The 26,711-nt window shown below is 43.8% G+C and overlaps 1 protein-coding gene across 1 annotated transcript; it reads left to right on the top strand.

Annotated features, from left to right (window-relative positions):
• The first annotated feature begins 682 nt into the window (after window positions 1-682).
• Window positions 683-22,712, top strand: LOC138247264 (zymogen granule membrane protein 16-like). Its single transcript, XM_069201986.1, has 4 exons — window positions 683-755; window positions 3,074-3,129; window positions 18,139-18,271; window positions 22,301-22,712. The coding sequence occupies exons 2-4, from the start codon at window positions 3,075-3,077 to the stop codon at window positions 22,650-22,652; spliced, it is 540 nt and encodes a 179-aa protein (XP_069058087.1). The 5' UTR covers window positions 683-755; window position 3,074; the 3' UTR covers window positions 22,653-22,712.
• Window positions 22,713-26,711: the final 3,999 nt, after the last annotated feature.

Raw genomic sequence — 26,711 nt, 5'->3', positions numbered from 1 at the left:
AATCTGCGGTCTCTGTATGTTTTGTCTTTATGTGCATGTACTTTACAAAGGTCACATCTATGGGCTTTGGTAATGCTTTTTAGGGTTATGGTTTTGACTTCCAGAAATGTGGAGCAGGGAGTGGAAATATAATGTGTGTATGAGAATGGTAGTTTGTTTTGGTATGGTACATGCAGACCATGTCGAAGAAGTTTGAGTATCAGAGGGAGCTGACAGAGATGGAACCCTGGAAAGAGTCCAGTTACCTTGCGTGCACTAGTACCCATGGCAACCCAGCTACTGGTTCCAGACAACCAAACTGTACTAAACCTCTGCCTGGCGGCCTGGATGTGTGCCAGGAGGCTATGCTTTCATCTAACAGTTCTTATCCTGCCTCCTTCCCTCTCTGCAAACATCTGTGCAATTACGGTCTCATTATTTGGCTCTTCATTTAAACTCAGCAAAGGCGGTCCTGTCTTGTGCCCTCTGTCTCTGGGTGTCATAAACTGCACAGGGCCTGCTGGCGAGGCCCAACTCTATCTATGGTACAGAGTAGTTTCCGGTTCCAATGAAAGCCCACATTGTCCACTCAGGAATTGTCATCCAGCATCAAAAAAGTGCCTGGGTATTCATATGCCACCCGCTGATAAGCATCTATTTAGCAGCCAAACTTCAAAGCACTGAGCCTGGATATAAGGAGAGACAGAGGCACAGAGAGGACTAGAAGCAAACTCAGCCCTGGTATCTCGAACTAGACACGCTTGGAGATCCACCAGGTAAAATGAATGCCCCTTTTATCATTTGCAGTGTGGCAGAATAAATATTATTAATAGTTTCAGCTGTCGATAGCCGAGCTTTCTGAGAGATCATTAAACCACTGAGCTTGTTGAGGTATCTGAACTATCATTAACTAGTGGCGCTCTCTTAATCCTATTAATTAACTATGCTATGCTTAGTGGGAACTATCATGAATCCAATCAGATGTCATTAATAAACTCCAATATGCTAGCAATCTGAGCTATAATTAGCTCACCAATCTATTTTACCCTGGTTTGACTTGGTCATTCTAGTGTGTCTGGTCAAGTCGGTCTTTGAAAGTTTTGCCTTCACAAACTTTGTGCTCATTCAGTTCGTGGCATCTTCCTTGGGGGTGGTGCGAGGAGAGGATAAGAGTGACGGCTGGTCTAAGAATCCAATGGTAGTTGCCCAGATTGAAAACGTTTTATTAATAGCAAGTAATAAATTATGCTTTTCATTTCCACCACTAGGCGCTGTAAACAACAAAGGCACTATGAAACAAGTTACAGGTGTAGTGTTGTTTCATTTTGACACCAACTGCTCTAGTAAACTGGTAACAATAGGCAAGGCAGTGCTATTTACCAAAGACCAATAAATGAAGTGCAAAAGGCACTTAAAAAAAAAAAAAGTCGGTCTCCCAAAAGGTAAATTCCAGTGCAATTACAAGTAAAAGCCCTGCTCACTAACAGAACCATAATCCTACCGTCCTGTCACCCTTAAGCCACCCTAAACCGCAAACACATGCCCCATCAAGCAACCAGCTTCTGACTTTCATCCACGTGCATATGCACTCAAATCGCTCACACTGCCTTCCCTCAGTCCTTAACCATTTCACCCTGACTCCTTCTTTCATCTCTGGCCTTGAAACATCTGACTTACCATAGCTACTAACTCATCTGACTGCCCATGTCTGTCCAATCCATCTGAGGTACCAAAGGAGAGGATGTGGCGTAGTGGCCAAAGCTGCCGCCCTTCGAACTGGCGAGCCAGGTTCTGTTTTGCGCAAATCGAATAAATCTCCCCATTACTCACACACACAAAAAAATCAATGTGACTGGTGCTTATGTTAAGCTATTCAATACCTTCGAGCTGAGTTCATGGAATATAAAGCTACAAAAATAAATAATAGAAAAAATAAAGCTGACTCGCTATCCAACCCATCTGACTTACCAGGATATTTAACTCATCTGACTTCCGATGGCTATTCAACATTGTCCCAAGAGTGACTGCAACCTGTCCTCCTGTGGGATATTTACTTCCAGGCCTCCTTCTACCAAAGTTAACCTAAATAAGGTAAAAACAAACCTACAGCCATATGGTCCAGGTGTGTGAAGTGTTCTTACGTTTGCAAATGGTCTGATTCCCAAAATCTGGCCATTTGTGAATGCAAAAAGGCATTTTTGTATGTACCAAGCCCAAATTGTGATTCGGTGACCTATTACCGAATCACAATTTGGGTTTGTGATTCGGTAATAGGAAGGGCATGTTTAAGGCCCACCTTTCTAATACCGAATGTCAGTGGCATGAATGAATGTTTTGCAATCAAAATGCAGTAGTTAACATTCGCATTTTACCAGCAACCTCAAGTAGGGAGTAACCCATTGGCAAATGGGAATAAGTCCCCAAGGAGGATAGCTGTAAAAATATTTTTTAAAGAGCAGGAAGTGGTCCCATAGACCTATGCCTGCTCTTAAAAAACTTTTCATTTTTCTTTTTGGAATGCATCCCATTTTCCTTTAGAGGTGGCAGTGGTCCTAAAGACCAATTCCTGCTCATAAAAAATTGAAAGAAAACTTTTCATTTTTCTTTTTTAAATGGAGGCCATTTTCCTTTAAGGAAATTGGCTCAATTTCAAGGAAAAAAGCTCCCTTTATTGAAAAGCAATCACAGACATGGTGGTCTGCTGACCACAGCAGGCCACCATTCCTGTGATTTCAGCGATTCATAATGGGTCGCAAAGCGAGACCTACCTCATTAATATTCATGAGGTAGGTCTAATTGCGACCCACTGAGATTTGCAAAATGTAAAAAACACACATTTGTTGACTGGTGTTTGTTATCACAAAATAGCAATTTTCAAAACTTCCCTATTTGGTCACCACAAACACAGATGTTAGTATAGATGTCAGTACATGTGGCGCTAAATGCTAACGTAGGGAAGTTGGGAGGGAAAAAGACCTATAACCTTCCTGCCCACGAGTCTGAAGGATCTAGCAGGCAAGTCCCAGAAACTTCATCTAACTAATCCTTCAACCTCTTCCAAGCTCTAACCCTGATCTCCTTCATGTCTCCACAGAATGTATGCGTTTGTGGCCTTCGCCCTGCTCACAGCTCCGGTGCTGTCTTCTGAGAGTAAGTATATTGGTTTCCTCTTACGCTGTTCTATTCTTTGGAGGGCAGAGGTTTAGTTGACAGGCAGTCCAGGATCTCTGACTGTTATACACACCACAGAGCCAACATCGTGAAGCGAAAAGGAATATGGGGCTCCAGATTTGGACATTTCAAGTTTTTTGCACAGTGCTTTACACTGGCACTTTGCCTGTTTCTCAGTGGCCCCAGTTTTGGCAAACAAAGAGTAGCAACAGGAGGCATTAACAGGGCCAGACTGGGAACCCAAAGCAGCCCTGGCAACTTTTATCAGACAGCACCCACAGGGTGCTTAGCCAGTAAGCCCGACCACTACAATGGGGCTTGAGGGTGCTCTCCCCCTCAAGAAAAGTGGGGTAAAAATGGCAAAAACCGTGCATTCTACGACACATTTTTGATTATATCGTCAATTGACTTTGTTTTTAAAGCAAAATAAATTATGAGGTTACAGGGCACCTGGATGCAGCAATTTCTATTGTGGTTCTTCAATGATTCCCTCATAATTACCCTCTAACTGTGCTTCTCATTACTTATAGCCCCTCTTTCACATGTATTTAATTTGTTTTATAGCATCTCTCTTACCAGCGTAGGTTGTCAGAGCACTTTATATCACACACTCATACAGAAAAAATGAATCATACATTTGTAAATCTGTGTATAGAAATTGGTGACAAAGGGACTACACAGTGTAGGATTCATGTCATCATTCTGGTAGGCATTTTTTAAGTGCTTGGTCTGGGGAAGCATAAACTCAGAATTCACAACATAACACTGTGGTTAGAGTTGACTTTACTAATATCAACTTATTTCTAACCAAACAAACCCCTTTTTAGCAAAATTAGAATAACTAAAGACTGAGAAAAAAAACATAACTTTTTAACCTGTACCATGTAGTTTGCATGCAGCTCTTTGATGGCAGTTCATTGCTCATTGTGCTAGATTATGATTGTACCTTATGAACTGCAGAGTAACAAATGGATCTCTGTGACAAAAACAGTATCCCACTGAGCTATGCACATAAAATGCTGTTCTGTGATCTGCATGGTACACATTCTTTGCAGCAGGCATAGTAACCCTCGGACTACCTTAGATGAATCAAAACTGCCACTAGACAAAACCTCGATCGCTCTCCTGTAGGTGCATTAACCACCAGAAATATCTTGGCACTTTTATTGTTCCCTGAAAACTGTTACAACAAACTCTACAGTCTCTTTTAAAGCTGCTGCACTGCTACAAAACTGCCCATCCCCCCACCACCCTTCCAGCCTCCTGGAAAAACGCCTAATGCCCTGTACGGTCAGTCCGGCCTTGGTCAATAAGATTACTTGCCCAAGATGACACAGTGTTTCTATAACCAGTAAGTACTTAAAAACTATTCTATTAAATGGCCAGTAGTAAACTAGCTATTGGTCATTCATGTCTTTATTGTAGTTCATAAGTTTTGAGCTACTTAGGAGCAAGCAATATTACATATGGTGTCAGTTTCCAGACTCTGATATGGCTCTGGGTGACATCTGCAGCAGGATGCTCTAACAAGGCTTCTGCTCTATCTTGCTACTCTTTTACCTGATTTATTTTTTAATGGGTTGCCTTTTAATGGTCGGTGAAATGCACCAACCTGTCAGCAAACAAGAATGATAAGGGCAGTAGGTCTGACTTTTTGATAGGTTAAGAGGTAATGGGTTGGCAATATTGTGTGCATTGTCCCAGCTACCATAGAAGGAAAATCCCTCAACAAAGCAGCATTGAGGGCTACAGTAGTGTGAAGGCTGGGAGGTTGGTCCCTATTTTGATCGGAGTGCATTAGTAGAGCTAAGCTGCGCCCTCAAAAAGTGTTATGAAATGGAGGCAAAAGATGATGTCTGCATTGAAGTGTGAACTTAAAAGACAAAGAAAAGAATAACATTTAAATTACATCCAATTGCATTATTATCATGTCAACAAAGTAAAAAAAAATGAACGAAGAAGAGTAATCAGTGAATAGCACTCTGTTTTTATAAAATAAAATATAAAAACCTAATGGAAACACATATGGGACAATGTAACTATCCATATGGTGCCATTGGCTTGATGTACAGGCCATACAAGAATTGGCAAACAATGGAAAACACTTTGGTAAAACAATGGTTAAAGTGGGTTGACCCAAAGCCCAATCCTTCTCTACTTCTTATAGTCCTTTTCTGAAGAACTGAAGACAAGAGTTAGTCAAAAACCTAAAGCTGTCTGTAGCAGACCTAAAAAAAAACAAAGGAAAGTGCCAGTGCCAGTTTGGAGTTATGTGATAATAATTACACTGTAAGGAGAGCAATTACCATTGAAAGCAGATTGTGAGGTAGTTATTGCAGTCAATCATGTAACATAATGACTGTTAGAACATTGGAATGTTGAGAGCTCCATTGAAGACGATGGCGTAGCTCTGAGCTTGTAATGGCTGGTATAAGCCTTCTGCTCCAATATTCCAATGTTTGCCTTTCTCTTTCTCCCTTTTTAATTCAGAACATTCTATTGTCAGTAGGTAGAAAGTTCTAATAGACTTATAGCCCTTCTGCCTAGAGCTATAGCTGTTGTTAAAGGCCTGCACCTTTGTTGTAGGCCCAAGCTGCATCCTTTAACGATCGGTATAGCCCTCAGCAGCAGGCTAGAAGGCAATAGTAACCATGTTGGAAGAGTGCCTTTTGAGATGAACTAAGCACAATGTTGTCTCCAAGGTGACGAGGAGTGGGGGGGTGTTGCTAGCAGCAGAGACCTAAATATGGCGGTGCTTCAGGTACCATCTTCTGAGCTCCACTTTCTGCTACACCATCATGGCTACTGCCAAGTTATTTACTTATGTGCTATTGCACAGACAACATCATTTGCTTTGATTGTGCCTTTTAATTATCTCTGCAATCATATCTAGCAGTTGTAGCCACAATTTCATTTGAATTAAAGAATAAAACTATTCTAAAAGAGATGACAAAGTCTCTTCATTTGCTCACATCAGACATTTTGGTCAATTAAGGGTGTTATTCTTCCTACTCTGAAGAGCTGGGGAGCATTTCATGTGGGTTGCATGGAGAATATTATATCTTTCTACCTTTATTACCCAAAAGTAGTAGTTCCAAAATCCACATTTCACAGATATGATGCCATACCCATGGCTACTTTATATAATTCACAGAACTTTTACCATCCCATTTATTATGGCTGTCACTAGTAGGGTTGGTACCGGAGGGGTGCAGTAACCTTTGTTCCTGTTTCTTCTCAATAGCAATGTCTCTAGGCATGACAATCAATTAGGGAACAAAAGCTTGAAAACACAGAGCTCAGCTTCAACATTTAATTTGTTTAGTTATTATCCCCTCCAGGAAAGCCAAGAGAATCCTGCACATTTCAACGTGGATGGTAACCAGCATTGCATGTCCCATCAGAATTAAGTGTCCACTAGTAATGAGGGCCTTGGTGTTTGAAAAAAAAACTTTTTGCATGCTAATTGATCCCAAGCAAGCTAATGCATCACATGAATTAACAATTATTTTTATGTTAAGTCAGATGGTGTTACTTATTTGTATCACACCTCTAGGTCTCTTCAAATGTGGGGGAGTTAGACTGATGGACAAGATGAACCAAGAGAGAGAAAAGTAGGGAATGAGATAGTGGGAATAGAGAGAAGCTAGAAGGAGCCTTCTAGATGTGTAGTTATGAGGCCTCCAAAAATCTATTCGCTCACTTCCTATGGCAGTCAGATTTTATAAGGGAGAGCTATTTTAGGGTATACTGGTCCTTTATGTCAGGAGGTCAAGCTTGCAAAAAAACAGGCATTTATTATGTTCATTCAGAAAGTGAAGAAACAATAAAGATGACTTTAAATTTCTTTATTTAATCATATTTGCTATGCATTCAAAGACGGAAGTAAAATTTTGGATTCTTTCTTCCTACAAATTTCTGGTTATTATATACTGGTAATTGGTGTCACTATTCTTGTTTTGATTGCAAAGTTAGAGGATTTTGTAAAGCAAACCGTTGGACATGACAGTGTGCAATGAAAGGCAATCAGATGTCAGTTTTGTTCCCAAGACAACATTTAAAGAGCTTGTGAATTAACTGTCCAAACATATAAGAGAGCAGTCAGAAAAGCACTTTTTGGTAATTCTGAAGTGTGATGGAAAAAGCTGATTTTATTAGAATCAATATATATCAGAACACTTTACTTTGTGATGTGCAAATGAGAAATATTTGCTGAAACCCGATTTCCACTCCTTATGGTTTGTGTGCTATATAGTTCTATCAGTAATACTACATGTCAGGTGGAACGTTTATGGCCATTTCAGTGGAAAGTGTGCTGTCTGTAAACAACAGTGCACTATCACATTAAGCTTTACTAATATATAAAAAGTGAGAGTTTTTAAACATGAACTGAGAAACATTCCTACCCCCCACTTTGGTAGAGAACTAAGAGGCAAGTCAGAGGTTATGTGCTAGATTCTTGTTATACATTAGGCAAAAGTTTAGTCTATTAAAGCCAACTAAATCATTTTTGTACAGCAGACATGCTGAATGCACATATTTGAAAGTGTTCTGATATGTGATTGTGAGAAAAGAGGTCTGATTGCAGAGGCCCCCTAACGTTTTGCCCCCATTTTCCACTTTTTGCTGGTGTTTTCCTGACTCTGATGGTGCCCTGGGTACTGCTAACCAGTCCCAGGGCCTGTGCTCTGTGTAAAATGGATATGCAAATTAGGCTAATTATAATTGGCTAAGTTAACCTACCTATAAGTCCCTAGTATATGGTAGGGCATGTAGGTTTAGGGACCACAGCATAGGTGGTGCACCCATAGGTGCACTGCTGAGGTGCCCAGTGTCATTTTAAAGGCAGGCCTGCCTTGCTGGCTGCTTTTAAATTAAGTTATATGCAAATTCGACTTTGGAATTAAAAGTAGTTCCAAAGTCTTAAACTACCTTATTTTTACATATAAGTCACTCCTAAGGTGTGCCCTATGTGCCCCTAGGGCTGGGTGCCATGTAACTATAAGCAGGGACTTTATAAAAATAGTTTTATAAGCCCTGGTGAGGTAAAAACAGCCAAATTCATTTTCCCTCATTGTCGTAAATGGCCTTCATAGGCTAGAATGGGGAGACTTTATTTACATTTTTAAAGTCTCCTTAAATGATGCATACCAAGAGTTTGGTATCAAATTAATTGTTGTAATAAATCCCACAACTTCCAGTTGTTGGATTTAATATAACTTGTTCAGGTAAAGAGTTTTAAACTTTACCTGAAAAAGTTGCCAATTTCAGCCCTGCATTGTTTTTGCTGCTGTGCTCTGATTGGCCAGCCTCAGCAGCTTGGCCAAGCTGCCTTGATGAGGTGTGAAGTGGCGTGGCTTCACACAAAGGAATGTGCCTGTGGGAGGAAATCTCCCCTCAGCAGATGGTGAGGCAGGAAGGGGGAGGGCTGCCAAACTGGTCTTCAAAGGCAGAGAAGGACATTTGGAGCAACCAGCAACACCCCCACATCCTGCAACCCCAGACAACTAGGTGCCCCCTTGATTAGATTAGGAGAGGCCAGGAGAGGGGTGTGTTTATGATTTTTAGCCACACCAGTGGGTGGGCTCAGCCAGATGTAACCTCCAAAAATCTGATTCAGCCATGATGGATTTTTGGAGAATGTTGCCTCCTGGGATTGATTTTTGCCACACTTCCCAGGAAGTGGTCATCACAGGGGGAAGGACCCTGCACCTGATTGGAGAACCAGGACCCCCCTGCTTTTCACCCAGGAGCAAGGATAAAACTGGCAGACCTGCACCGACACCTCAGTTCCCTACCACATCCAACAAGGAATAACAACAGAAGAAGAAGGACTGCCCTGCTGGACCCCTGGCCTGTACCTGGAACCTGCACTCAGAAGGACTGCACCAGCTGCACACTTGGGCTTCACCACAAGAAGGACTTTGCCTGGCTTCAACTGGTTCAAGGAGGGACTCCCTGTTTGCTACAGGTGAAAAATTGCTAACCAGAGTCCCCTGCACCAACTCCTGAAGAAAGCGACCAGCTGACCACTGTCCAGTGGCCAAAATGGAGTTTGTGCCAGGTGCATTCTGGGAGTTGTAGTCCGCACCCCCTCCAAAGACCATCTCAGAACTTCTGGACCCTTGGGGTGAGCTGTGGACCCCAAAAGAACCTTAAAAGGACATCTAGGAGAAGCCCCAGAAGTTTGGAGAAGTTTGGACAACTTTTGTAAAAAAGCTCCATAGAGGGACCGACCCGCCTCGGCAACTCTAGGCGGCTTGCCTCAACCGCGACCCGGCCTGACTTGCTGGTTCGTCCCGGTAAAGAAAATCTCCGAAAAAGAGACTAAGGGGGTCATTCCGTTGACCGCCTGGGCCGGGGTCGGCGGGAGCACCGCCAACAGGCTGGCGGTGCCCCGCAGGGCATTCTGACCGCGGCGGTTTGGCCGCGGTCAGAACAGGAAAACCGGCGGTCTCCCGCCGGTTTTCCGCTGCCCTCATGAATCCTGCGCCGCCATGGGGATTCCAACACCCCATACCGCCATCCTGTTCCTGGCGGTTCGCCCGCCAGGAACAGGATGGCGGTATGGGGTGTCGTGGGGCCCCTGGGGGCCCCTGCAGTGCCCATGCCAATGGCATGGGCACTGCAGGGGCCCCCGTAAGAGGGCCCCACAAAGAATTTCAGTGTCTGCTTAGCAGACACTGAAATTCGCGACGGGTGCAACTGCACCCGTCGCACCTTCCCACTCCGCCGGCTCCATTCGGAGCCGGCTTCCTCGTGGGAAGGGGGTTTCCCGCTGGGCTGGCGGGCGGCCTTCTGGCGGTCGCCCGCCAGCCCAGCGGGAAGGCCAGAATGGCCTCTGCGGTCTTTCGACCGCGGAGCGGCTATATGGCGGTTCCCGCCAGGCGGGCGGCTACCGCCGCCTGCCAGCCTCAGAATGAGGCCCTAAGTCCGAAGGTAAAAAGTTGACCGGGACCTCCCAGCCAGCGTATCCGAGGAGGGCTCCATGGACGTCGGATCAAGATCCAGGTTTACCCCGGTCGAAGGATTTTCACCTTGAAAAAACGACTAAGTCCGAAGGTAAAAATCTCCACCGAGGATTCCCGCATCGCGTATCCGGAGAAGGGCTCCAGGAGGTCGGATTGGACTGGCAGGTTCGTCCCGCTGAAGAAAAATCTTCGAAAAAGAGACTAAGTGTGAAGGTAAACTTTTAACGAGACCTCCCGTGGCCTGTAGCCGAGCAGGGCTCCATTGCGGTCGGCCTTAAACTTTGGCTTTGCCCCGGTCGAGGTGCAACCAGATGACCCGATTGACGCTTTTTGTTTCTAGGCGCTAAAACAATAATAATTCTTTAAAAATTAATATCTCTGGTTCCCCTGATCTGATTTTATTCATTTTGTGTCATTTTAAAGATAAAAATATGATCTATTTTTATAAATTGGTTTTGGATTTTTAAACTGTTTCCTGTGTTTTATTTAATTACTGTTTTGTGATATTTGAATGCTTTACACTCTGTCTCCTAAGTTAAGCCTTGACGCTCGTTGCCAAGCTACCAAGGGTTGAGTTGGGTTTAATTTACTGAGACCTAACTGGACCTAAGTGGAGGTTAGTGGCCTATTGCTAAGTGTAGGTACCTACCTGCCCTTACCAATAACCCATTTTCCAACAGTGATAATGGAGAAAAAGGCGAGACTATGAAATAAAATATTGGCCTAGGATCACACAATTTGAGACCAGTTTATGGGTCAATCGTATTAGATTTAGGTCAAGTAGATTATTCATGTTGCTAGGTCTGCAGCTCTGGTAACATTTTAATGAGTTTACAAGGCCTGGTTACCCACTAAATGTTAATACGGCACGGAACAGCACAATAGTGAGTTTGAGGGCTGCTCTAGCCCAGGAGGTAAGAGCAGAAGGAACAGTCTTGGCTCGCGGGTGTTAAAGGGGGTGTGGCAGCATGCACGGGGAGAGCAGGGGGGTGGCGGGAGCGGAAAAATATTAATAGAATAAAAAAAATACAAAATAAACTTACCTGAACGCCGAGGTCTGTCTTCCACTGCTCCTCCATCTCGGCTGCCTTCTGCTGCAGGCACATGCTCCCAGCCTGCCCTGCCCCAATCCTGACACTGCTTAGAGAAGCGTTAGGATTGGCTGGGAGTGCCCAGCCAGGGCACTCCTAGGCAGACTGGGAGCCTGTGCAGGCTCGCTCCAGCTGGGCTTGAGAGTGCCCTGTGCGCATGTGTGTTTGGCCAGCCCGAAACAGGCGGCCAAACACACACACGCTCTGAGGGGAGTGCTCTGTGCACTCCCCTCAAGTGCACTCCCCTCAAGTGCACTCCCCTCAAGTGCACTCCCCTCAAGTGCTCGTCACCCCCACGACCCGGCCCCTTTTCAAGAAAAAGATAAACACAATTTATTATCTTTTTCTTGAAAAGGTTTTGCAGGGACGACGCTCCTCTGCCCTAATGGAGGAGCCGCCCCTGAGGAGGAGGCAGGGAAGCAGTAGTGAATAGGAGAGGTAAGGAGGTGCTAATCAGAGGGGATAACAGTGTGAGGAATTAGGCATAAAGGAGAGTTTGAAATTATGGTACACTGCTAGAAAATGCCTTTTGCAGAAATAAGTTGGAACCAGGAGGCCAAAACAATGGCTCGACAGTGACTGCCGTCGGACCTCTCTTGGAACTATGGCCCTATGAATCAACACATTTTTCCACAGACTTGAAATGGATAAAACCCTTTGATATCCTAGGCCAAATATTTCAAATGATGCATGTTAAGTGTTTTTCATGTGACAGACACTTTTACTTAATCTATCTTTTTGAGCATGGGGGAGGTGGAGTTTTACCATTTGAGCATGGGATACATTTCAAGACAATTTTCAAAGAATGTGGGCAAAAGCTGCACCATTTCTAGGCAGTTTTGAACAGATCCACATGACGTATTAAAAAATAAAATCCCAAACTGACTGGGAATGCTTATCTTGTACAGGAGGGTTGGGGAGCCTTCTTCACAAGAAAAGTCTGAAACCATGGGTCATATTGTCTATTTAAAGCCCTATTATCATTGATCTTGACTAAAAGGCATAGATTGTACAGACAGTTTTAAAAAAACGTTCATTAAACATTCCAATACAATACATTTATGGAGTGCCTGATGAGAATGCTCATACTCAGAGGTTTCCATTTCCTTAAGACATGCATCGAGTTTATGGACCGTTCACATAGACAGGGTATACAGTTTATAATATATGGGAGCATGCCTCCCCTGTCCATATCTGATTTCTTTATTATCATTATTATAGGCGACTTCTTATGTAGCTAGCCACCGGCAAATAAAGAAGTTATAAAACTGTTCAGGTGTAACCTAAAAGCTATTACAGTTGAATAGTGACTTCACAATGCCCACTGACTGAGCCAGCAGTCAAACTGAAAGGCACAACAGTGAGCAACATTGCGACTGCAATTTAAACAAAGCAGCAAAAATGAAAACTGGCTTTTCATTAATCTAATCTATTTTTCCTGAAAGTAACAGTGATGAGCAGAAAGGAAATATTTATGGGAACATATTTAGGCCCACATTATGATCATGGTGGGATGCCCCGCCGCCAACTGTGCCGGCGGTCAACGGAAGACCTCCAGTGGCGGCGGTTGGCATTGCGCCAAATAATGACGCCTAAAGCCTCACTGCCATTGATGGCGGTGATTGCCGCCAGGCGCCATGCTGGCGGTCTGTGGCGGGGGTGGATGCTGCTCCACCCTCACCGCCACATCAGCCCAGACACCGCCACGCCCATAATGATGCATTCATAGGCGTGGCGGTGTATGGAGAGGCAGCGATGGCGGCGGAGCAGCATCCGGGAGCCCGTTCCCTCCCGGAGCAGCGTGACAGAAAAGGTAAGTGCTGTCAGAGAGGGGAGGGGGGAGGGGGGTGTGTGTGCGAGTGCATGGGGATGTGCTTGAGTGTATGTGTGGGTGGGATGTGTGTCTGAGTGTGGGTATGCCTGTGTGCATGTAGGTGAATGAGTGCATAAGGATGTGGGTGGGTTGGGGTTTGGGGGAACCTGTATGTAGGGGTGTGGGATGGTGAGGGTCGAGCTGGGGGTCCTACATGGGGTTTTGGGGGTGGAGGGTTGGGGGGTCGGTTTTGGAGGTTTGCAGGGTGGGGATGAGTGCGGATCTAGGGGATTTGGGGGGGTGGGTGGGTGTAGTGGCAAAGAGGGGCTGGTGTGCCACAGACAAGTGACAGGAATGAGCATTCCTGTCATCCGTATACTTTCTGCCAGGGATTACCTGGCAAGGCATCCCGCCAGGAAAACCCTGGTGGAAATGGGATCATAATCGCACCGCCGGTCCGGCCTCCATCGCTGAGTCGAATGTGCCTACAATCGGCCCGGCGGTCGATTCTGGCCTGGCAGTGGGTGGTAGTGGACTGGCTGCTTTGCAGCCAGTTCACTACTGTGTTCAGAATATGGCGGTCTGGACTGCCATGCCTTTGGCGGTAATGACCACCACCGCTGGGGTGGCGGTCCAGACTGCCATGTTCATAATGACCACCTTAGTCTTTGCACAATATCTCACTGCTTTTTGATGTGTTTAATTTTACACTAAGACTGCTCTATCTCATTAATATTTAAATGCTACACATTAAGGATTTAAGTGGTTTATGGGAAGGGTGATGGTGTGACTATGCATTAAAACTCACCTGGAAGATCCGTAACTTTATAAACAAACTCCACAGTACCATGCAATATCCTTATAATGCACAGCAGTGGGTACTTTATTCCAAATATCATGCCCCCCAACATTCTTCAAGGTGTATATAGCATCCTTCTTCAATTCTATTTTTCATATTCACATCTTGCTCCTGCCATGTAGAATTCTAGCCATATATTATGACTATTTACTTAAAGGGTGCAGAGTAGGGAAAGAGAAAACTTACACAGATCCCATACTTAGTCGACAGCAGGGCTACCCCTCAATTTGGACTGGCCTCATAGAATCGGAAGCTAGAGCTCCCAAATTGCCTCAGACAGCAGCTATAGCCATACGTTAAGACAACTTTACAGGCGTTTGACCATGAAAATCAATTCACCTAAAGGCCAGGGGTAGCGGAAGGACATCAATTGTAATTTGACCTTTACATTCACTCCCGCACACATGCCTACATATGCACACAATCACACACACACTCTCTCACGTAAACACACTGTCGCCTGCATGCATGCACTCAGGCAACATACACTTAAAACCATATTTTACTTACCTCAACTGCTAGAGAGGGCCCTATTCCACCTAGTTGTACTCCATTTGTATTATACTAACAGTAAATAACATACAGGGCCACTCAAATTATGCGGAAGTGGAAGGTCAAATTAGGTGGCAGGGTTGAGTAAATTATGCTGCACGAAAAGGCAAATTATGCAGCATTATGGGGCACATTTTGTGATGGTTATCACTTCATCATTTAGTCGTTTGTAACTTGGTAACACTGTCTGGGCATTAGTACCAGTTTAACCCCCAAATATAGCAATAAGCTACAGAAAGTTGACAAGTCAATCTTTTAAGAGGGCCTTTCTCTGCGCAGCAACAGATGTCACTGCATTTTTACTAACTTTTGAGTCTTTTAAGGTAGAAACATTTTTGGGTGAAAATCTGCAGATTATCCAGTAGATGATGGATTATGTAGCAAATGTGGCAAATCTACATTTCTGCAAAAATTGCAGCAGCCGCGCAATCACATAATCCAAGTGACCCTGATAATATGTTATTATTCACTATTAGTGTGATAAAAATTGACAAAAAAGGAGATTGCAGCCCCAACTGATGTTCATTAGGACAAGCTGCTCCTGGATTTCTGACTATTTCTGGCATTGAATATGCCACTTCTGTCTGAGGACAGAGGTCACAAATGCAGTGCTAGGGATCACAATTTGCATACCAGGGGTCGCAGATGTGACCTCTGGCGACCCCTAAATGACGTCCATGCACTTGCCTTAGATAGCAATACTGTAGATAACGTCATATAAAATATTATCAATAGAAAGATTGAAAAACTACACATGAACCTTAAAATGACAGTCAGAGCACAATGTCATGTCCAAGTCACAAAGAAATACTCCTTTAATATCGGTTTCAAATATAATAAGGATCTACAGTATTATTGTCACCACATATCAGCTTGTCATCTGAAAAAACACACATTTGGTTCTGGAATGCTAGCTTTATTTTTGGCTGATTATCACTCAAATCCCCAGAAAAGTGTTCAGATTTATAATCTAACATTTTGCCACCAAAACCACCATTTTACTGCAAATAAATCCATTCATTTGTCTCAAATATTATCTTGCATTTTCATCGGTTATTCACATGCATTACTGCCCCATTTGGATGGAATTTGATTCATATTCCCATGTAGCAAATATGTCTTTTTCCCCGCACTTGATTTGTCTTACTCTTAACACTTTGCTATTTTTTTCTCCTTTCTACCTTCTAGGATCTTACAATGTATACCTCCATGCTGGACCCTGCAGCACCTCCTTCCTATAATTTTCTTTAGGTCTTCCCTCTTTTTAGGTCCTTGCAGCTTCCTTTATGTCAAGGTTCTTACAAGACTTCCCTCTTTCGACTGATTCAGGAAGACCAAAAGGGTTTCTTAAAGGGCCGACATATGTACCAGCTGTCCCATGAATTGATTGGGGCAATTGATTTGGCAAGTGCACATGAATTACCCCTGGCAGTTATAACTTTGGATGCCACTAAAGCATTTGATCGAGTAAACTTGAATTACTTACATTTTATTTTAACGCATCTAAACTTTGGGCCAAATTTCCGTGGGATTTTGGAAAGCATCTATAATGCCCCATCGGCCAGATTATTGTTAAACGGGAATTTAGCTAACTCTTTTTCTATTACTAAAGGGACCAGGCAGGGTTGTCCCCTCTCTCTGCTACTGTTTTACCTATATAATGAACCATTGGCCCTTATGATTAAAAAGATCCCCTGATTAAGCCATTTGCCTATATGGGTTGGGAAAAAAAAATTCTCTGTATGCAGATGATATCATGATTTTTACGGAAAATCTGCCTTCGGCGTTGGGAAGACTCGAGGTGTTAACAAGGGATTTTGGACAGGTGTCCGGGTATGCAGTCAATATGGTGAAAACAGAGATAATGGCATGGAATATGAATAGGAAACATAGGTTAATAAAAAGAGGAGATAAAATATTTGGGTGTTAAGATCTGTAACAAACTGGAGGATATTTCTCTAGAAAATCTGAAATTCGTGGCACAGGAAATAGATAAACTTCTGTTAAGTTGGGCACATTTACCATTGACTGTATATGACTTTATATGGGAGGTAAACCTAGTAAAAATGTTCATTCTTCCCAAGCTTACTTTCCTTTTTAACATGATCCCATTATGCTTCAAGAAAAAGGGGATACAAAAACTCCAAGCAAGAGTAGACAGTTTTATTTGGGCCTCTAAGGAGGTTACCATTGCAAGGAAAGAACTTAGAAGGAAATATGATAAAGGAGGGATTGCCCTCCCCGATATCCAACTATATGCATGGGCCTTTCAGTTAAAGAACGTAAAAGACTTATTAGCAGGAGAGGAGGGTACCCATCAGAGGACAGTTATGTTGAAAGGGGAGGGGAAGGACGAACACAAATTTATGTATGAATTTGGACACCCGAACTTTTATAAAAATGTAAGACCGAAGATGGTACAAGCAGCCGCTTTATTGTGGGAGCAGATAAGGAAGATCACTGAACTATCATACTATAGTATTTATGCTCCTATTTGGGCTTCCCCAGGAACACCAGAATGTTTTAAGGGCGTTTTATCTCGACCTTTGAAGGAAGCTGGTATTGTGGAGTGGGGGCAGATATTTCAAGAGGGGATTTTAAAACCTTGGGACACATTGGTGACTGAGACACAGGGCTTACTATCCAGGCATAAATATTACCAATTACAAGCTTGGGCCCGTTCCCTACAGGAAAGAGGAGACGATACTAATGAGTAAGAGGAGTTACTGAGTAAGGGTCCGCCTGGTAGGAAGGAAGTTGCAACCTATTACAGGTTATTCTTAGATAGTTTAGACCGTGATCAGAACTTTCTTGGTTCCTTATGGAGTTGATGATATTCATATGTTCGTGTTTTGCCCTCGGAATTCGGGTTTCTGCTTTGAGATCTTTATGGCTAATGTGTTACAGTTACAGCTTAGGGTTATCCCTGCATTAGTCTTGTTTGGTTGTTCTTTAGAGTTACAAAACTTGCCTGGCCCCAATAGAAACCTACTGTTCTACCGGATATTGTTGGGTAAGAGGTAGATCTGGAGATATTGGACTTCCCCCATCTCACCCACTCGATTAGAATGGATGTATGCAGTAACAAAAATGTGCAAGTTAGACCTTTGTCGATCCAGTGCAAAAAATACACAAAAATTATGGCAACCTTGGGTAAACTGGGTGGACCTGAGCGCTTTTCCTTTGGTTCAATGTCTGATGATTATTTTAAACAGGAGATGATGACAACAGGGGTCTTTATCCCCTTTAGACTTCCCATAATGATTGCTTGGACTCTTCCAGGATACACTGAATATGGGCCTGGTCTAGATCATAATGGAAGTATATAAAGTAAATGATGACACAACAAAAACAAGACTTCCCTCTTTCTTGGATCTTGCAAACTTTTCTTACTCTAGGTTCTTACTGGGTTCTTTCTCTGTAGGCTGTTGCAAGGCTTCCCTCTCACTCTGCTCTTACAGGGCTTCCCCGGTAGGTGTTTCCTCTCTCCAGGTTCTTAAAGGGTTTCTTTCTGTTGGTTCTTGCACGACTTACCTGTCTCTAGGTTGTTGCAGAATTTCCTTCTCCATAGATTTCTGCATGTTTTCCCTAGCTCTAGGCTATTGCAGGGCTTCCCTTAACTGTGGCTTCTGTAGTAGGAAACCTTTAGGTGGTAAAGCAGCTGATTCTGGTTGACTCATCTTATCCCGTTTTGTTTTTCAGTCAGGACTCGCCTGTCTTCGCACAGCAGGGAGTTCGGAGGAGGATCTGGTGTTGCATTCACTACCTCTGGTCTGCACTTGCATGGGCCAATCACAGGCCTCCGTATCCGTGAGAGCACCAGTTACATCCTTGGGTAAACCTATGTTTTTAAACCACTCTCCCACTCCCAAAAATACACAATGGAACAATCTCCAGCCTAACTTTCAGCCTTACAGACTTTGCTTGTTCTTTGTTGCATGATTCTTTTACAATTTCATTTGCTGACTTGGAACTCATGAATTAGTTACCAAAAACATATTGTAGGACCTTTTTTCCTTTGGGAACCATGAAGCTATACTTTCATTTGTTGATGCAGAGATTAGGAAAGTGAAACACGTTCTTCCCTTCGTTTCCCATATACGCAACGTAAAAGGTGGTTTGTGTTGCAGGATCATGAGTTACCCTAAAAGGGTTGCAGTCTAGGCTAATTGACAGACAATAGACTAAGGTCCAGATTTAAGAGGGCCTGGTGCTTCCTTGCGCCACAAATAACGTAATTTTTGTATGCTAATGTGGCCCAACAAAGCCAAAATCACTATGCCAGATTTATAAAGTGGTGCAATGCATGCATTGCGCCACTTTGTAACCCCTTGCGCCACATTATACCTGCGCCAGTCATAATGTATGCAAGGGGGGTATTACCCGTTAGGGGAGGATGAAAAAATAGCACAAAGAAATCAAAAATATTATATTTGCGACATTTATTGGGTAATTTTTAAGGCCTGCACAAAACAGGCATAAAAAGAGGAACACCATTATTTATAATGGTCTTCAATGTGCTTTGCAAGATTAGCAGCAACATTTTTTACGCTAATCCTGCAAAGCACCAAACTAGTGTAAAAAATGTTGATGTTAGTTCCCTAATTACCGCCATGGTGCGCTGTATCTTAAATACGGCGCACACATGGTGGCGGTAGTGGGGTGCTAAGGGTTCAAGAAAAGAGGCGCTGCATTGGATGCAGCGCCACCTTTCTTAAATCAGTCCCTAAATTTCTAAATCTTAAATAGTTTTTTTACCTGCCCAACCCCAGGCCTCCGTGAACTCCACGTGTAAACCTCAGCTTTATCTCTTGTCCTCAGATCAATGGAAGTGTCACCAATGGAGTGATTAACAGAAATCCAGTTGCTGGTTTTACCCCTCTAAAGACATTCATTTTATAGGGTTTTCTGAATATCCCATTAAATAGTTTAGAGAATTTTGGAGGGGAGTGAATGGATTCTGTATGTTCAGCGAGTTCAATGCCATCTTGAATGTTTGTGCCTGCATTTCCACATTCATGTGAATCAGGAAGTTCTTCTGCTCTTCTTTCTGGCTCCTTCATCTCCGGACCAAACAGAAGTTTGCTCTGTCCACAATACGGAGAATACTCACATCTGCATGTTCCTGGGGAAAGGTCACAGCCTTTACATGAACTTTGAGCAGATGTGCCAAACTATCTATTTTTTGGTCTGAAAGCAGGCTGCAGCTAAAACGTTTGAGTCATTTAGTGGTTTACTTTGCACATGTTTGCTGAAAAACAATAAACCCCATAGGCTCTCTGTACGAGTATGCTGGAGAGATATCCCTGGGGGTTGGGGAAGACAGTGAGAATACCACTCTTCATACTAAACCAGATCTGATGCTTCCATGCCCAAAGTACTGGATTTCAAACCACCAGGGCCGGTTTTACGGGGTGCAGATATGCAGTTGGTAAAACCTCTGCTCTAGAGAGAAAGGGGCTGCGAGCAGAGCCACATGCAGGCCACTACCACCTCCTACAGCATCACGAGGGACCAGATAAAACTACTCCTGCACAGGTACCCTACTAGTTCCTAAACCGTACCGGTTTCCTTCTGGATATGGTGAATGACAGCTAATATATACCTGGAATCAGGGTAAATTAGTGGAAAAGAACGCAGTAATGTTTGGTCTGTGTTGTTCCTCCCCATTACAAGGACAACAAGCATTTACAATGCATCGGGTCTCGCGTTTGCTCATGTTAGAGCTGATCGCGTTGTAAACTCCTAACCCGACTTTTAACCTATTGGGCAAAAGTGCATTTATGTACATAACCCGAAAAAGTGAAATCAAGTACCTAAAGCGCTCGACTTCTGCCAAGCGAGATCGGGCTCATAAATTAGAGAAAAAAAAGTCCACGAGCCCAATGGAAAACAGCGAGCCTCGCATGTTTTCTGTACTTGGTCGCTGCGCTGGAGGAGGGCTAGCCACCGGAAAAGGCATGCCATATGCGTGCCTTCGACTAATGAAAGCAAGCAGATTTGATTAGGGAAGCCCACCAACCAATAAAAAACACTGATGTGAAGTTGACAGGGCTCCGAGCCCTTTTATAAATACAAAAGAGTCTCCCTGCAAAACGCATGCGCGAGCGCATGCAACGCAGGCTCGACCCTAAAAAGTAATAATGGATGGATTTGGGTTTGGGGATACTGGCCAGAATCATTTATCTGGGCCCACAGTAACCCCTCACCAATATCCAGCTATCTCGTAATGAGAATATAATCAGGCCAGAGCAGCATATTAATACACTCATCTTCCTATATTTTACTAAATTCATGAATGAAATAGATAGATACCTAGCATGAATGAACTTTGTAGAGTGAAGAAAAATAATCTGGGACATTAGGGGCATAACAACATGAATGCTAAATAACTGAGGCCACATCTCTTTGACTAGAGGTGAGAACATCCCTGATCACACCTTCAAGATGGGTGCAAGTGAATAGCTTTGAAGAAGAGCCCGAATGAAAGAGCCTATAATCCACACTTACAGCTCAGGCCAGCATCAACCTGACAATAAGAATGGCAATAAAATTCCTTGGCAGCAATGGTGCATTACAAATGAAAGCCTCGAGGTCTTTCTGTGCATTGTACTTGATCTTGTCTACAATCATTTCACTTTCACTGTCTCACCTCCTTTCCTATGTGTGAGCATGAAAGTCCTGTTTTGACAGAGATACTGAAGCTCTTTTAAATCACAACATTGAAGATCTAGAGCCGGAAAATATGAAATGAGGTGGGATTGTGAGGGGACTAGCAGCTGCTCAGGGGCATGTCTATAAGGGAGAAGGAGTTACCTGAGAGTGGGAACAACACCAATGACCAATGGCACAGACGGCTCTTTATCTAGCAGGGGTGTGGACAGTACAGGCTACCCTTGCATTCTTGGATAATAAGGCTGAAAGTCCAGTATTTGGGGGGCGGGGAAGGGGGCAGTTTGAGCGATTCTTCTAGCTAATTCTCTAGTAGTTTACTTTGGGAAAAAGAAGGATGCAGATTCACCACATATAGGCCCTCATTACGACCCTGGCGGTATAGAACCGCCAGGGCCGCGGCACGCGGGAGCACCGCTGACAGGCCGGCGGTGCCCCGCGGGGCATTCTGACCGCGGCGGCTTAGCCGCGGTCAGAGAAGGGAAACCAGCGGTCTCCCGCCGGTTTCCCGCTGCCCCCAAGGAATCCTCCAAGCCGGCGCAGCTTGCTGCGCCGGCTTGGGGATTCCGACTCCCCCTCCCGCCATCCAGTTCCTGGCGGTTCTCCCGTCGGGAACCGGATGGTGGGAGGGGGAGTCGCGGGGCCCCTGGGGGCCCCTGCAGTGCCCATGCCAACAGCATGGGCACTGCAGGGGCCCCCGAAAGAGGGCCCCAAAATGTATTTCACTGTCTGCATAGCAGACAGTGAAATACGCGACGGGTGCAGTAGCACCCGTCGCACCTTCCCACTCCGCCGGCTCGATTACGAGCCGGCTTCATGGTGGGAAGGTCGTTTTCCCCTGGGCTGGCGGGCGGCCTTTCGGCGGCCGCCCGCCAGCCCAGGGGAAAACTCTGAATACCCGCCGCGGTATTCACGACGCGCAACTTTGGCGGGCGGCCTCTGCCGCCCGCCAAAGTTGTAATGAGGGCCATAGTGAGGACTGTGACGAGAAAAGTAGGACTTGGAGTAATGGCAGTTTCCTGCACGTAAAAGTTACTTTAAAAACACTTTCCACCTACGTGGTGGTGTTTTGTAAAGTTATAAAACATGCTCACCAGTGATTGTTTAGGTATGGTCTCTGTGCAAGCTCTTGAAAGATGGTGTAACAATAATCCAGTAATGTATTCTGTTCTCTCTTTTTTTCTGTCTCCAGAATCCAAATCCGGTTCGGCAGCATTTGGAGTTCGCTGTACGGCAGCACCTCGAGTTCTTACCTGGAGGTCCTTCTCCGCCATGGAGAACACATCACACAAGTGTCAGGGAAATACAGCAGCTATGTTAACGAGCTGATATTCCTCACTAACCAGGGCCGTATGTTCCGCTTTGGCCAGCCCTCTGGTTCTTGCTTTAACCTCTTCCCACTCCACAGCAACACCGTTCTGCGCTACATCAGCGGGCGCTACTCAGGCTCTCTCATCACCAGTATTGGATTCCACTGGGATAGGCCCCTTGGCTATGTATCTAGCCTGAACTTCACTGGTGTGGCCCAGATTCAGGCACCATAAAGTGGTCATCCTCTCAATTATACAATTGCTTATGGAGAAAATTAACGCAATAAAATGCAACACAGAATCCTGACCATGAGTGTCCTATCTTTATTTGTTTTTTTTCTCTCTATTATGTGTGGAGGGTTCAGCACAGAGTGTGAAGTGGGAGGTATTTCAGTTTCTTGACCTGTTAACAAATTGCCCTTTATCTCTGACTACCACTTCTTCTGGAATTAAGAGGAGCTACAGGTTGGTAAATGATGTTGTATGCGATGTGACAGATTTAGCTAGCCCTTTCGGCTAGGTGTCGGGTAATCAGTTTAGTGGTGGATTTACCCCTATGAAATATTACAAAGAGAAAAGCTAGAGAGGTAGGCTAGTAATATTCTAAATCTTCTACTAATTTCCTAATAACTTTAAAACCTCTGGTGGCCTTTTGCTGCTGGGAGAGTTCTGATGTAAGGATGTTCTTTTGCTGGCTTATTTGTCATACTTTTCTTGACAGAATATCACAGCAATTGTTTCTGACCATGTTAACACTGGGTCTGCCATTTGTGCAATATTTTAAGCACACACACCTTTTTTTTAACATGAGGTCAAAGGAATGGAATAGTTAGGTGAAAATGTCAGTGAAAATGTACGGGGTGTCATTCACAAAAATCTGATGCATCTCCATCGATGTGTCAGATTTTTTTAGCTTCCCGTTCATCCCCTAACAATGCCATGGATACATTGTATTTACAATACAGAGCTCCACGCCACACGTTTTCACAGATGCGTCAGAATTTCTGACGCATGTTTGTGCTAAACTCACGCTGTGCTGGAGTAGCATCACTAAACTGACGCAACTCCTGCAATGCAAGGAGCCTCCCATGAAAAAAAGCCCTGTGCTCTCCAGTGAACTTGTAGAATGACACAATGAAATGTTATAAATTTCACTGCGTCAGTTCTGCGTGGCTTTTCACCTGGGAACTCTTATCTTTTAAACATTATTCCTTGCGCAGGAATAATGTGACGCACAGCTTTACCAACTGATGCATTGGGCCCAATGCATCAGTTTGTAAATATTGTGCAGTATAGTGCACTGTTAGCGCCACCTCTGCATACAAAAAAATGATGCAACGGTGGTGCAAAGGGCTTGTAAATGAGACCCACGGTTTTAAAGAACAAAACCAGGGAAATTCACAAGTTGTAGTTATCTAAAGTAACTATCACTCGCAGCTGTCTTCGAGAAGTACTGTTACCAATTCTTTAAAATACACTCAGAGTAGTATTTCTCTTTCACCGCCTGCTATTTGGTCGATAATTCCATTTTCCAAGTACTGCTGTGATTAAAATGCGTGACAGCTATTTTACATCTAAAAAGTAAATTCAATTCTTTACCTACTATGTGCATTCTGTACAGCAGCACTCCTTTGGGCATTTATTTTCCAATGTGGCAAACCCAACAGGGCAGGCTTTAATGTGATAAAGAAAATGTGCATTGGCACATTAAAGATAGATCTTTATGAATGTGTCTTGCACAGACACATAGAACACCATTGTGTTAACACTGATCTCTACCTCCTAAGGCAAAATAGTTTGTACAAAACTTACACACAGTTGCACTCAGCTGAAAATCAAGCCATAAGCACATACAGTAATCGTGAAAAGTGTTTTTCTTTTATTCTGCTCATCACGATTATGTCTTTACTATTGTCTTCAGTTTCAAATGTACCCTGTGTTTTCCCTGCAGGGTGTCTAGGAAAACATCTTTGCGTTAAAAAAACAGCCATAGAAAACACTATAGTGCATCACACATTTAATATGTTCGTGTCTCACTAAAAGATCCACAAGATTCAAAATATCAGATTTTAAAACATGCAAAATCTTTGGAATTATTGAAAACTTTGGGCACTCTCTTAGGAATAGTGACTATAAAATACGTGATGCAATCAAAATTGGAATTTGTATGAAAAATGGCACATAATATTTTCTTTCAGAGAATGATTGCCCATCAGATTTGATTTACATTTAAGTATGGACCTGTTTTGTTGTCTTCCAGAGACTAAAACTACTGTCCAGTACTGTCCAGAACAGATGTGAATGTTGGCAGAATATGAAAGAAACTGTCAACTCTTTGAAAGACAATACAGTAATAGCTAATATTATCAGTTATCTTTTGCAAATTATCTGGCAAGATGTTGCATACATCCTGCATTTTTATGTGAATCATTTCAGATTTTTTTTTTTAAACAAATCATACATAATATATATACATAGAGGGGTTTTTGGTCAGCAGGCTTCATCTAGTGGTCTGCTAAATTATCATTCATGGTATTCTTCCACCAACCACAGCATACAGCATAGGGCAGTGGGGCTGTTGACTTTACCCACTGAGCAACATCACAAAACCAAATAAAATGAAACTTTTCAAACACTCACCCCCAGTCACAGATCTGGGTTTAATCCATCGTTATTTTGCTCGCCTCGTCACCCCAGTTTAGACTCAGCCATATGCAAATCAGTCTTGACCCTGTTCCCCATGGGAACAGTTCAGCCCTAACTGCTAGGCCAGGTCCTCCCTGGACAGGAAGCAAGCATCCTGGGACCGGTTTCAGAGTATCACCCTTCATCAGCCAGGCTAGCTGGAATCCAGTGGCGCAGCGAGCAAGGGACCCATGTCTGGGCATACCCTGCCACTTAGGGCAAACAAAGCAACATCACAAAACAAAATAAAATGATGGATGGAGTGTTGAAACTTTTCAAACACTCACCCCCAGTCACAGATCTGGGTTTAATCCATCGTTATTTTGCTCGCCACATCAACCAGTTTAGACCCAGCCATATGCAAATCATTCTTGACCTGTTCCCCATGGGAATAGTCCAGCCCGAACAGCTAGGCCAGGTCCTCCCTGGACAGGAAACAAGCATCCTGGGATCGGTTTCAGGGTATCACCCTTCATCAGCTAGTCTATCTTGAATCCAGTGGTGCAACGAGCAAGGGACCCACATCTGTGAAAACCCCTGCAACTTAGAGCGCACAAAGCAACATCACAAAACAAAATAAAATGATGGACAGAGTGTTGAAAGTTTTGAATCACAGCTAGCCTGGCTGAAGAGGGGTGATACCTCGAAACCGGTCCCAGGATGCTTGTTTATCATTCATGGTATTTGTCCACCAACCACAGCATACAGCATGGGGCAGTGGGGCAGTTGACTTTACTCACTGGCCTCCTTCAGACTGAATGACTGCACAAAGCCTGTGATCATTGTTCACTTACTTTCTTACTTACTGCCTATTGTGCCGACTGTCATGGCAGCAGCAATGAAGGACTTCCATTCTGTCTGTCTTTGGCAGGTTTCCGTACGACTGCACAATTGTGGCCCAGAGTCTACATTTATGTTTCTGCAGTTTCCCTCTCTGGGTTCTTTGGCCTTTCTCTCTTTCGTTTTCCTTTTGGGGTCCAGTGGAAAGCTGTTACTGTGATGCAGTCTTGTTCTCTTCTGACGGTGTGTCTTATCCATCTCCATCCTATATTTCATAATGATCATGTCCAAGGAGTCTTGCATGCTTCTGGTGAGCAGATCCTGGTTGGAGATGGTTTGTGGACAGAAAATGCACAAGATTCTTCTCAGGTTATTGTTGTGGAAGGCTGATAGTTTGGTGATATCGCTTTTCATCATGCACCAGAATTCTGACCCATACTAGAGTGTGGACAGAAAGCAGCTCTGGTAAGGCCTGAGCTTGGTGCTTGGTGTTGGTTCTGTACTGAGATGACCTCCACACATTATTCAGGATCATGTAGGTATTCTTGGCCTTTTTCAGTCTGCTCTTGCTGTCACTTCCTTCTCCTCGATTGTGTTTGATAAGATAGTACTGTCCAGTTAAGTGAACTCCTCAGTCATGGCTAGGGCATCTTTGCCCATCTTGATTGGTGAAGGGTTAGGAATGTTGAGTGTCATGGCTTCTGATTTCCTTAGACCCATTAGCTCTGCATAGATGTTGAGAAGAGAAGTATTTTTCTGCATATGCTGGTGTGTGTGAGAGCAAGATTAGGCTATCCGCATAGTCAATATAGTTAAGGTAATCTAATG

Source organism: Pleurodeles waltl, chromosome 7 (assembly GCF_031143425.1).
Source record: "Pleurodeles waltl isolate 20211129_DDA chromosome 7, aPleWal1.hap1.20221129, whole genome shotgun sequence".
NCBI lineage: Eukaryota > Metazoa > Chordata > Amphibia > Caudata > Salamandridae > Pleurodeles > Pleurodeles waltl.
This window is presented reverse-complemented; position numbering and strand designations above follow the sequence as displayed.